Source organism: Anas acuta, chromosome 2, assembly GCF_963932015.1.
Source record: "Anas acuta chromosome 2, bAnaAcu1.1, whole genome shotgun sequence".
In the NCBI taxonomy this organism is placed as follows: Eukaryota; Metazoa; Chordata; class Aves; order Anseriformes; family Anatidae; genus Anas; species Anas acuta.
The window spans coordinates 60323370-60336778 of NC_088980.1; the positions used below are offsets into that span (position 1 = coordinate 60323370).

General features: G+C 37.0%; 1 protein-coding gene across 3 annotated transcripts in view; it reads left to right on the plus strand.

Annotated features, from left to right (window-relative positions):
• Positions 1–13409, plus strand: part of AMPH (amphiphysin) — a 121139-nt gene that overhangs the window by 42240 nt on the left and 65490 nt on the right. For all 3 annotated transcript variants that reach the window (XM_068674968.1, XM_068674966.1, XM_068674967.1), the window contains exon 2: positions 11787–11867. In XM_068674968.1, coding sequence (XP_068531069.1) covers positions 11787–11867 — 81 coding nt within the window. The remainder of the gene's footprint in view (positions 1–11786; positions 11868–13409) is intronic.

Below are 13409 nucleotides of genomic sequence, written 5' to 3' on the forward strand. Positions count from 1 at the left end.
CTGGGTGAATACATGCACTTTTAAATTCAAGTCTGTTACATTGAATGTGATCTTTATTTTGGCTTTGTGGCTGAAAAGCTTTTTGCTTGATTGTTTTTTGTTTGACTGCCATCAGGCAGAAGGAACATCACATACTTGCTGTGATGAATCCAGAAAGACAGTCTGTAATGGACAAAGTTTACTTTTTCCAGGTAGAATTTAAATGTTTAATTAAGAAAGTAAAACTATGCTATCCACAGATAAATTAGTTTTATCTTTCTTCTCGGCCAAGGAAAAACTTGGTTAATTTAGAGATAACAGAAGGCCTGTCAGGTATCACTGCTGAGGACTACAGTAGGATAAATTAATCAGGTTCCTTGTGTGCAAGGATGAGCTTTAGTAGTCTTATTGTTCAGGAGACAGGTTTGTTTATTGTATAGCGGCTGTTTCCAGCTTGAAAGATTTTTATCCTAAGTGTCACTAGTTAACTTCAATGTTCTATTTACAGGAGTCAGAGATTAGTTTTGAAAATAAGTATATATGCAATCTACTATTTTTTGATAATTACTCAAATCCAATTTGGATTTTTTTTTTTGAATAGTAATTATTTTATAACTGGTTTTCTGCCTCTTTTTATGGTTTGAAAATGTGGTGATCAAGTGTTTTGAACAGCTGCTTTAGTTTTCTTTTCCCCATAGCTTTGAAGTACTAGGAGTAGCAAGTACTTAGCAAAGGAACTAGCTGGTCACTACGTTAATTTAAACATCAGAAATGAAGTTATTATTAATCACAAATCACAGCTTTTTGAGTAGGATCTTCAAGCAAATCAAGATGATGGTCCCCTTGCCTTCAGTACTGTAAATGGGTAAAGGATCAGACGGTTTCTGCTTTGAAGAGCTTGCAGCCCAAATAGGGCAAAAAAATGAAGAGAAGATTGGATAAATAAAATTATAATATGGGCTAAGTGAGTTGTTATCAGAGTAGAAAATAATCTATTTCTCATTAGTATATTTTGTAGAGAGTGGTATTATGGAAAGTATCTGCTCAGTAGAAAGTGTAGAAGATAAACCAAAAGGGAGTAGGGAGGTGGAGGAGCTAGTTAGAAAGAGGCAAATAAAAAGTGATGAGTAGAGTGTAACCAAGCTTGGGTGCACAGCCAGTTTCTACAAGGCTGAGACACTCTGCTCCAAGTACTTTCCAGGCAGATGAGTAAGTTTAGGCAGAAGCAATAGCAAATGACAGGAATTTTTATTAATTCAGCAGAGTAGTTTTTTGATTTATTTGGGATGCAGTAAAGGACAGAAAATTCATCCAAGGATGTTACTGCTAATTGTGCTGGCAGTTAAATTTAGCTGCTCTTCAATGAAAAGAAGTGATCAATCATTTTAAGAAATAAGAGATCATCACTAGCTAGAAAAGGGCAAACGGATTGTCTTTCCAATCTTTAAGATGCCTTTTTGTTCACTCTTTCTCTTTTGTTCTGTATAACACTAATGCAAATAATCTGAACACAGCAGATTTCTGTATGCTGCATCTCCTTTTTACAGAAGGATGGCCTAGAGATTAAGACATGAATGTAGAAAAATCAGATCTGCTACCCTGCTTGTGATTAACTTCTGAAGTTGGCACAGAAGTTACTTGTCTTTACTGTAGCTTGTTTCCTCAATGGTAAAGTGAACAAAAAAAGGAGGAAGTAGTGCATTAATAGACTTTGTGAGGAAAAATAATACTCAAAAGTATGTGAGGATTGTAAATAGTGCTACGATATTAATAGCTCAGTTCTGCTGCCCACACATAGGCTGTTGGAGTCATGTCCTGCCTTACCTCAAGCTGCTGTTCCAGGAGAAACCTCCACGTCATGTTTGCCACCTGCACAGTGGTGTTTGAGGGATCCTGTGCCATCTGAGTTGCCTATGGGTAGGCAAATGAATCAAACTCAGTTTCTCAAAGTTGATTCTTTGCTTTTAGGTTGGTCCTTATTATCTTACTAATTTTTCTTCCTTTTTATTCTTTGGTTTCCCACTTGTTTTTTCCTCCCTTCAAGCTTCGTCTATGTTGTTTCTCCTTTCTCTCTACTTTGTTTTCCTCTTTAAAATGCATCCCTTTCAAATCACCTATCTGGATGCCCTTCCTATTATATACAGGCTAATCAAACAGAGCAGACTGGTGAAAACGGCTTGCCTCTCTGTAGTTTATTTTTTTGAAGTACACTGTGGTTCTTTGAAGCTGTGCTAGGCTTTCACTTTCAGTGAGGATAAGCACCCTTCAGAATACATGCAGAGACCAATGAGCCACCCTACCAGGTGAGAGGGCCGTAGCATTAAACTCCATGCAAGCTGTCAGAGACAAGAAGGAGAAGTCCCTACCCATATGTTGCCACAGCTGTTAGCATCCATTCTCTTCTCACCAGCAAAACAAGACCTCGTGAACTCCAGGTTCATCCTCAGTCTCCTTAAATTCTCCATAAATTCTACTGGCCAGCTAAGCTTTATGGCTGGACCTCTTAAAATCACACTTAAGCGGAACAATAGCCAACTGTTATTATGTTAAATTTTTCAAGTGTGCCCATTTACAGTAGAGCAAATTTTCTGGATGTTACAGGGGAAGGTTAAGTAATGGTGTAGCATTGTGCTGCTCTGCAACGTGCAAGTCAGTAGTCTCTCTAATGTACTTTCTGGCTTTAACCAAATGACCAAGGACTAATGTAGGAGTTTGTGGCTTCATTGTGAGAGGAATCATAATGTTGTTTATTTTGTGGATCTCTCTAGAGCATTTTAACATCATCTGGGCCATGATGTACAATTAGATTCTGTAATTTGAAGAAAGGTTATTATAATCATCTCTCATAGCATAATGTTCGTATTTGTCATTTAGACTGTGTAGAAAGAGCACATTTCTCTCTTTCAATTTTGGTTAAGAGAACATATCTTACCATAGGATTTTATGCTTGTCTGATTATTATTTAGTTCTCTTCTCATTTGTTACATAACTGTTCCCATGCATCGTGGTATTTTACAACACTCAAAGTGCGAGCAAACAAAAGCTGACATTAAATTATCAAAAGAAAAGCATCCATGAGAAAAGTGAGCCTTCATGCTTCTTGAAACAGCAAGTACCTCACCTGAGCTCAGCAATAACAGATTGTCCATCAATGAGAAAAATCCATCGTGAATTTAAAATATGACAAAGCCACATTGAGAAATCATTGAAATGCAGTTTGTTAGAGTCTGGGAGGGAGTTCTGGAGAAGTGCCACTGTATACTTGCCTTGTAGCTCCCCTTGGCATCTTCTCTTGGGGAGAGGCTGGTAGATCAAATAGACACAGTCTGACCTGTAAAGTAGTTTTTATGCTCTTGCATCCTAGAGGATGCACTTGGTTCATAGCAGCTACCATCTTCCATCACTTGGAACATATTTTGTGCATTAATGCAGTCCAAGGTATGAATTTTATTTCCTTGTGACCCTGTACAGGAGATACCACCTCTGACATATTAAGACAGAGGTTGTGAACTTGCAGTCCTCCATTAAACATAAGTTCCCAAATTAAAGTTTGTTTTGAACCTTTTCTCCTTGTATATAATCTATGGTGGCAGACTTCAGCAATGAAATTCAACTGTAAATGGTGGGCAAATAAGGATTATTGTGCCAATATAAGATAAGAGCTGAACGGGAGGCTGGGGACCAAATGGAAGTGCAATAATAGAGGTAGAAGATACATTGTGTAGCAATGAGGATTGACTGCAATTTGTTGAATGATCAGGAATTTTCTATATCATTAATACTGAAAGTGTGCACAACAAAACGGAGTGATAACTACAGATTAGCTAGTGTTGACCTGGAAACTTGAGCTAAGTTTAATAATTTCTTAAGATCAGTAATGGAAATGATTCAAGCTGCAGGTGTTCAAGATGAGGAAAAAGAGAGTGGTCAGAGGAGGACGAGAGCATGGGTGTCTTGGAAATCTTCTGTTTGCTTCTTCGTCTTACCTAGATCTTGTAACTTTATTGGCCATCTCCACCACAGTTATTTCTAATTAAATAACTAAATAAATGAGGAAAGTCATTTGTGTTTTAGGTTGAAGAGTCATTGTTTGCTCCTTAATGACTTCAGGCATGTTTTGTTAATGATCATTGCTACCATTGGATCTTCTTGAGACTTCAAAAACAGTCTGGAGCATCACCCTTCCTGGCTTGGCTCCCATGTTCAGCAGCAGGTCTTGGGATGCCTGGACTGGTTTTGCTATAAACCAGCACCATATGAAGCAACTGCTTATCAGTCAATATCTTTATTGTAGCATCTTTCTATGTTTTCTGTACTAGTCATAGTAAAATGCCCAGTGTTCTGTTTAAAACACGTTTTTGAGCTTTTGATATTCTCTCAGTAACAAACGGACTTATCACAAAAGTTGAGTAAATAATAACAAAAACTGAGGCTTGCACAAATATTGGTCACTCTCAGCTGTTGTTTCTGCTGGATTGCAAGGGTGGAAAAGCAGTTTTACAAAGGTGATCCATAGATATTGGAAAATTTACAGCTGTACAGTGCAGAAAATATGAAATTCAGTCCACCTCTTGGAAAAGAGAAGTGATGGAGCCTGTTACACAGGGGCCATGGTGAGACCAAAATCTCAGCAGAATTGTAACTGAGCAATACTCTGTTAATTCAGAAATCTTTATTTTTACTCAGTGCTAAAATGTTAATTTATACTTACTGGGTATGTGTGGTTGCTGATCTCCTTATTTTACTAAATCCTGATAATGTTATATATGGTATGGTTTCTGGCTAGATAAAACAAACAAACAAACAAAAAACTAATTTGTGAAGTGCCTACCTTGTAACTCAGTTTCCATAGCTCAGATAATAATAATCACTTTGCACAGATACCCTGAGACTTTAACTCATATTCTGTGTAAATTAATTTCTACAGAAATAAATACAATACTTCATATTTCTTGTATATAATCCTAATTTTGCTTAAAAAAATCTGATAGACAATGAAGAATAGGACTGGAAAAAAATTTAACAAGTTTCTAAGGAATCTTTGATTTATTTATTTGCTAATTAGAAAATTCCATCTAATACCTGTGAAATACATTGTGCATAGTTTTATATTATTATGTGATAATCTTAAAACTTATCTCTGCCCGTTTTCTTTTTCTGACCATCTTTTGATGCGTCTGCTGGTGTGAAATGAAGGCAGAATAAGTCTCCAGACTTTGACATCATGATAAAATAAGATATACATTTTTTTTTCTTTTTTTTTTTAATGCCACCCCGAAAGATTTTGAGTAGTTGATCACATATGAATGTGACCTCTTTGGAGAGAAGACTTTTCATTAGTTGGACTAAATGTTTAGGTACATCAGTTTAACACTCAGATATCTGTAATCCAATTCACATTCTCCCTTTGCTCCCCTTTGCAGGGGAATAACTGAGGAGCATCCTTGTACTAATTCCCTCTCTGGTTTTGCTTCAGCTACCCATGTGCTAATGGTGAGGAGGTGGGAATCTCATGTGGCTTCGGCAAGTCTTGAGTATTTGTTCAGTTTCTTGGGTTTAACACCCCGCTCTAACACTCGAGTGAGAGTCAGTGGATATATTTTGCATTAGTTCTGTTCCAGATTTCATACTTTGATATGTTGTCTTCCAAACTAGCTTTTATTTCTGGAACAAACAGGGTTTCTTCAACTTTGTTCCTACACTTCCCAAATACCAGCTGGGTATCATGGATCATGCTTAGCTTTTTTAATTTGACACTTTTTTTTAACGTTTTTATGACAGTGAATGCTTTATATATCATCCCATCATGTGAAAAAAAATTGTCTTAACATTTTAGATTTGGAGATGTGTGTTCATTTTCTGTTTGTTTCCTGTTTGGGTCCATCTGAAATTCGTGTCAGGCTGTGGTAAGCTGGGGTTCAGCTCTGGGGCCCCCAACATAAGAAGGACACAACCTGTTGAAGTGAGTCCAGACCCATGAGGATGCTTAGGGGGCTGGAGAACCTCTCCTATGAAGACAGGCCAAGACAGTTGGGGTTGTTTAGCCTCGAGAAGAGAAGTCTCCAGGGAGGCCTTAGAGCAGCCTTCCAGTACCTAAAGGGGGCCTACAAGAAAGCTGGGAAGGGGCTCTGTCAGGGAGTGTAGTGATAGGACAAGGGGGAATGGGTTTAACTAAAAGAGGGGAGATTTAGATTAGATGTTAGGAAGAAATTATTTACTGTAAGGGTAATGAGGCACAGACACAGGCTGCCCAGATAAGCTGTGGATGCTCACACCCAGGAACCAGGAAGTTCAAGGCCAGGCTGGATGGGACCCTGGGCAACCTGGTCTAGTGGCAGGGGGTTGTGGAAATGGGTGATCTTTTAGGTCCCTTCCAACCCAAACCATTCCATAATTCTATATTTTCTCCTTATTACTTGTCATATACTATTTTGTGGCTGGGTAAGTTGAAATATATTAACACTTACTTTGAACTTATCCTACTGTATTTGTTTTTTTTTTTCTCTTTTATTTTTCAGTTAAGTGTTCTTGTCATGTGCCTCATAAGACACTGCTTTCAAATATTGTATTTTATATTGAGCAAATACTTTTTTCAGCTTTCTGAGCATATGCTGAAATCCTTATGACAATTTACACGTAAGTGACTCTCATATGGTTTCTTCTGAATGGTCTGTTTTCATTTTAATCAATTTCTGCCCAGAATTACCGTCCTGAAACTACTTTGGGAATCTGCATAAATTATTTTTGCATTCTGAGTTTTTCTTTTACAGGTTGTAGAAGAAAAAAATGGTTGTATTTTAAAAAGTGTTGTAGAACAATGTAGTAGGTGCATGAGTTTGCATCTGCTGAGATCCTGAGCATTTTGCTGTTCTCTAAAGATTTAAGGCAGTGACTTCATGGCAATGGTTTTTGACTCTCAAAAGTGTTTGTTTTGCTCTTCATCCTGGAATTACTCTGTAATAGCCTTAATTAATGCTTCCTGTGGTAGGTTAGATTTCAATGTGTTAAGTCTTTGTGAATTTATGATAAAGTCTCACCCTGGGTATTCCTCTCTGAGCAATCCTGTCTTCCTGCCTTGAGTGATTTTGGTTGTGTTGGTTATTCTTTAAGAATATGTATGTATAACTGGGGGTGATGTATGTGGGGGTGTCTGATGAGGCTACTAGTGGTTCCTGTTCATTCTGCTACTGATGTGCAGGGAGCTGAGCTGCTCCTGAGGCAACTTGCAGTTTCCTGTGATTTAGATCAGAAAATCAGTTTCTTTCTTTCTCTCTCTGTCTCTTTTTTTTTTTTATATTATCATCTTTTTTTTTTTTTTTCCCTTGAATTACCATAGTTTGGGAAACTATTTTAGGGAAAGATGGATAGGCCCATCCTGGTCACTGCCTCAACCACTATTATAACACTGTCATCCTTACCACAAGACATAAGTTTTCAATATAATCAAGCTTACTCGATCTTATCTCTTTTGTTTTGTTTCTATTATATTAATTTCCTTTCTTTGGTATATTGCAGACACTTAACTTCATAGTCATTGTACAATTGATCATTTTAATTCAAGATAAGCAAATTATTGACTCTTTCTTCCTAACAGTTAAAATCCTCACATATCTGAAATGTATTATTTTTGGTAAATGAAAGTGCTTAAATGACTTAAAATAGGAAGTGCTCAGTCTTATGTCCTTCAAAATGGTTGTTGAAAATGCAACATCCCCAAATGGAAATATGACATTTATGAATGGTATCAGACAGTGCTTGATGTCCTTCCCCAAATTTTGTGTTTGGGTCAAATCTGTCATTTATCTCAGTACCGCATTACCAGACAGACAGTTTATCTGTACATGTATTCACTCAACAGAATTGAGGTTTACCATCAGATCAAATTTAGCTTTTACTTCATTCTCTTAATAACTGGACTTAATTATTTAGTTTATATATTTTTAGCAGCAAGCTGGTTCAATACTGGTATTTGTTTTAGATCCTTAGCATAATTCAGTGCGTTAAGCAGACTGTACAGTATCACATTTGGAGATCACATTTAAATCAGAAAAAAAAAATCTGTTTCAAATGATTATTATATTTTTAATGTTATTTTAACAGAACACATACTGGTAGTTGATTTAGGCTAATTAAATGAAATATAGGGTAGGTTTTTTGCCTTTTTTTTTTTTTTGGATAAGGTGAACATGTTCACCAAATATTTTTTGCTGTCTTCAGAAAACTACAGAGTACATGACTGTAGAGTTTCTTGAATGCATTCTACATTCTATGTCTGCTTCATCATTTTTTCTATGTAATTTAAATAAAAATTTAAATCGTATAGGCCATTCATACACATTGATGGATGTTCCTAAACCTAATTCCAAACATCATTTCTCTGTGTGGGGATGCTAAGAATATATATTATTATATTGTTATATTATCGTATCATTAATTATGTTATGATATTATGATATTATATATTATATATTATATACTAGCTACCTGCCCTCTTTGAGTCCAGGATGTATTCTAGCTCTATGGGCCATGAGATGCTCAGCAATAGCTTTGCTTCATTTGCCTTTCCTTTTCTTAATGCCTGAATCCAAATCCACAATATGGGTAAGTAACCACACGGACCTAAAATAAAATATTAGCTACTTAACTGTCCAGATCTCTTTTCTTTGGCACGTTGTAGAGTACTTCAGTGCTGTTGTAAAGCACTATTTACTCACCCTTCTCCTGTCCTCAAGGGCCACCAATAAACTGAGCTATTCCTGTTACTAAATCTAATCCTTGTATAGAAGGGTGGTTGAACTAAGGCTTCAGAGAGAGGTTAGGCACTTGCTGCTCCTGTGCACAGCCTACATTTTACCTTTAAGGACCATCGGATGCATTCTGGTGACCTGGACACTTAAACCAGCTTTCTCTTGACCAATATCTAAGCCTAATGCTAGTAGGCTGATGAAAGAGGTGATACGTAGGAAACAAATAAAGTGTTAGGTCCATGCCGTATCCTAATTTTTCAGGGTGCTGGGTATTTACTACTAACCTGGAGCTGTCTACTTTCCTTTTCATAGCCATAGCCCTAGCCCTAACCTAGACCCTAACGCTAGTTTTGATGCAAGATCTCCATATAACAAGATGAAAGATGTGTCTGAAAATTATTTCAGCCTGTCCACAGGGAGGCTGGAGTTAGAAGAATCCATGTGTATTGTAGATAAGCCTTCATCTAGCCTTCACACTGTCCAAAGACAACATATAAATACGTGACCAATCTGGGTCATAATAATAACTGAACTGCAAACTATAGACTTTTGACTTCTACTTTAAGACAGAAGTGCACAAATAAGTGCTGAAAGTTTCAGCAGAGATCAGTTTGAGACTTGCCCTCAGTCTTGTGTCCTCTCTGATTATTGGTAAGTTATAATTACAGTCAGGAAAGAGTTGGTTGTAAAAGGCTGTGCTATTCATTCAGTGGTCGATGTGGCTAGGTGAAGGATAGGAGCTAAAGAGACCTCTGAGGAATGGCTTATTCCAGCTTCAGTCTGCTCAGCTGTCTCTCTATGGGGTCATGGGGTTAGTGTTAGGGTTAGGATTGCATTTAGGAAAACAGCGAGTGAGCCCTAGTTGTCTGTGTGTATTGCATGGGCTACAGGACTTCAGTGAGGGCAAGGATCACAAGTATCATCAGCTAATACCAAGCCACTGGCCAGTACTTTGAGTTCCAAATGTGTGATACACCTGTAGTGAGCATTTACATTCTGGTTTGGGTTAGGATTAGGAAGGCTGGGAAGCTGTCATTGTATGTTTTTAACCCTGAATTAAAATTAGAGTTGTCATTCACAGAAGACAAGTTCAAACACTGCCTCTTGGTCTCAGTTGAGAAAAATATATGAAGAGAATTTAAAAGTAGCAGATAGGATTAAAAAACAAACAAGAAAAAAGTTGAGGTGCTATAAGAGGTAGGTTGCTCCCTTCTGAACCTGAGCATGCATCTGGAGACAGGGATGTGTGCCATTAATATCTCAGGAAAGAGGAAAGAGTTTTTCATGACAACTTTTTTTGCCCTGTTTTGTTACTTGTGTTATGGATCTTTCTGACTCTAATTAATGTTCCTGTACTTGTTCCTGTGAACACAACTCGAATGAATTGCCTTGGCGAGGAGGCTTACCTGGTAGCTGGCTCTTTGAAAAGGAAATGTTGGATTTTCAGAGAGAAGCCTGGTGCAGATCAAAGCCATGCTGCAGCTGAGGGCAGGCTCATTGGTGACAGGGAGCAATGTGAAGTCCTGTGATGATTTGAAATGTTAAATTAAATGATTCCTCTGTAAAGCCATCTGTGATACTTTTTAAATATTTTATGAAGAGATCAGTGATGAGAGGACACGAGATCTTTGGGAATTAAATGCAACCCAGAATGCCCAACTGAGCCAGAAGAATGAAAAGTTAAAACATAGCTACAGGCAAGAAAAGCCTTTTTCCTTTTTTTAATTTTTTTTATTTTTTTCTCCCCCCCCCCCCCCCCAGATGTCATTCTTTCTGTCTTTCTGCTGTAAATATGTGAAAACTTCCCTGAAGTTTCACATGTCAGTTACATGGGTAGTGTTGCATCACCTTTGTGATCATCTTTATTCCTGGTTTCCACTGTGGCAGTGATCTCTGCCCCTTTGTGCACCCTAGTTTTTGTGGCTCCAAGCTGGTTGGGGTTGAGAGGCAAATGGTCTGAATCAAAATATGCCAGGACTTATATATGTTTTTATACTTGGACTGCTGATGTGTTTATTCATGGCATCAGTTACTTTTTTTTTTTTTTTTTGGGGGGGGGGTATGGGGGGGGGAGGGAGGAGGGAAGGGAGGAGGTGATTTTTTTGTGTGTTTGTTTTTTGCTTTTCCTGTGAAAATTGAAAGTTTGTTTTTTTCGCCTTGGGAGAACGAACTAAATATCACTCCCTTATGTTTTATCCCTCTAACAGTATTCTATAAAGTTTTTGGGGGTGTTTGACAAGAAAGGTAAAGCCTAATTGCTCCTACGTGTAAGTCTTCAATGTTAAAATGTACTGATAATGCTTTGATTTAATAACAGAATGCATTTGTTGTAGTTAAACAGAGTGTGAAGTGTAGCAATATCCAATTACTTTTGAGATTACTATCACATGAATAGCCCTTCTGCTGACATATTGCAGTATATTTATTACCTAGTATGACAATCCACTTCAGAATTAATTAGGGGGGAGAGAAGGAGGGGGAAGGAGGCAAATATGAAACAGTAAAAGTTTTAAATAAGCATTAGCTCTACCAATTTCTCATACAGCCTTAAATTTTTTAATTCTCATTTTGTGTTGAAAATCATGAAGATAATGTTAATATCGTTGGACATAATAAGCCATAAACAGTAGAAAAATGTAGCAGAATTTGATTTTTTGCTCTGTTTGAATGGGAAGAGAACTTGCTTGCATTGCCAGCAAATTTTATTTCATTCTTCCTTGTTTTGAGACCCTGGGAGTCTCTGCTAAAAGAAAATTTGCTTCATTAAAACACACAAACAAAAAACACACACCCACCCCTCCCAGGAACTCTATACTTTGAAGCAGATTTACACACACTATGCTTCTGCCCATGCACACAAATCGCTTCTCATTGTCTATAGTCATCCTTTTTAATTTTTGACAAAATAGTTTCCCTTATAAACTTTGGAAGCAGTAGTGAATGCAACACTCCAAAAATAAAATACTATTTAAGCCTAACAGCAAGAATGAAAGTGTTGAAAGTAACAGCATTTTTGTTTTGTGACACTAACATTAATCCTTTTTTTTTTTCCCAATATAGGTACTTCAAAAACTAGGAAAAGCAGATGAAACAAAAGATGAACAATTTGAAGAATATGTACAAAATTTCAAAAGACAAGAGGTCAGTTACTTTTTCACTTTCTTTAATTGTCTCTTAAGAAGAATGTAGTGTATTTTAACTTTTGATTTTGAAGAAGGTGTTTCAGGAGGTAAAAGAAAATGTTTTGAACCATAGTGGTGTAAAATTTTGTTCAACAGTTTTCAAATAGAAAAGAATGATTGGATTTATTGCATGCAAATATGTAAGATGTGCATTTAGATTAAATAACTGTATTCTAATAACGTACAATGCTGTCATACCAGAATTCCTTGGGATCAATGAAGTGTACGCACATTTTCAACAGTGTAATTGAGAACAAAACCCAAACCCAATGTGATATAGCTTTGTAGTTGCCTTGTTACAATGAAATAATTTATTTCCTTGGTTTCATTTTGTGGGTTGTTTTCATCAATGGTATATAATAATGCTAGTTTTATTTGAAGTGAACAGCAGAATAGTTTTAGACTGCTGTGTGTTGTTATGCTCCCTGTTAGTGCAGGGATGACGAGATCTGTGGTGGCAGTGCTGATGAATCACTCCTGGGGAGCAGGGTTCAATTATAAACACACATATGAAAACAAAGGTGCCCTTAAGAGTTTATAATCTACTCCAAATGCAATGTTAAATTCTAACCTCTATTACTCCTCACTTTGTTGGACAGACTTTTCAGCTACAAGTTGATTAATTGCAATTAATTATATAGCAGCTTTCTAGTACAAATTAATGCCTACCATGAGCTGCATTAATGCCATCAAGAAAATAATCTCATGTAAGTGTGAACTGAGGTATCGGTAGCCTTCATGAGCTATCTTTTAGAGCTCATATGTAAAGGTACTGAAGGGTGAGAACTACTTCCACACACTTTACGTGATGTAAAAATTTGTTCATGTTGGGGTTTTCAATTCCTACCCTGAGTCAGCCCTGTCTACCACATGCATTTCTGTCCTTTCCACATAAACACAAATCATGCACTCTGATTTGCTAGGGCACTGATTAACTCTTTCATATCTTATGGTGACTTAGCCATTATTTTTCACTGTCTGTCTAGAGAAAAAGAGGGTGGTTTGGGGAGTAACTGGGCTGGGTATATGTCCATTCTTCCCCCAAAATGATGATGATGGGAAGTAAAGAATCTTTCTCTAACAAGGGTGGTTCCTTCCTCAAGGTCAGGAAGATGATGGGATGTAATAGGGCTGAAAAAACACTGAAAAGCTTGGAAGCCCTGTAGAGTTGTCATATTTTCCTTTTTCTTCCCATCCTCTTTTCCAAATATGCTGAGATATCAACTGGGTATTTCTTACTGATTTTCCTTATATTGCTTCTTATCCTTGTTTTCAATATCACAGCTGTTTGCACAGCTAGGAACTGTGTTACTAGAAATGAGGTGCATCTGTAAGGCTGTTATTGGGTGGGAAAGGAGCAGCTGGAGCATCCCCATGAAGAAAGAGAATTCAGTGAAATGTATTTTTAGCTAAAAATTGTGAGTCAATTAAAAATGAAGTGAGATGAAAGAGAAAAACCTTTTTTTTTTTTTTTTTTTTCAGCAAAATTATGTTTCAAGTG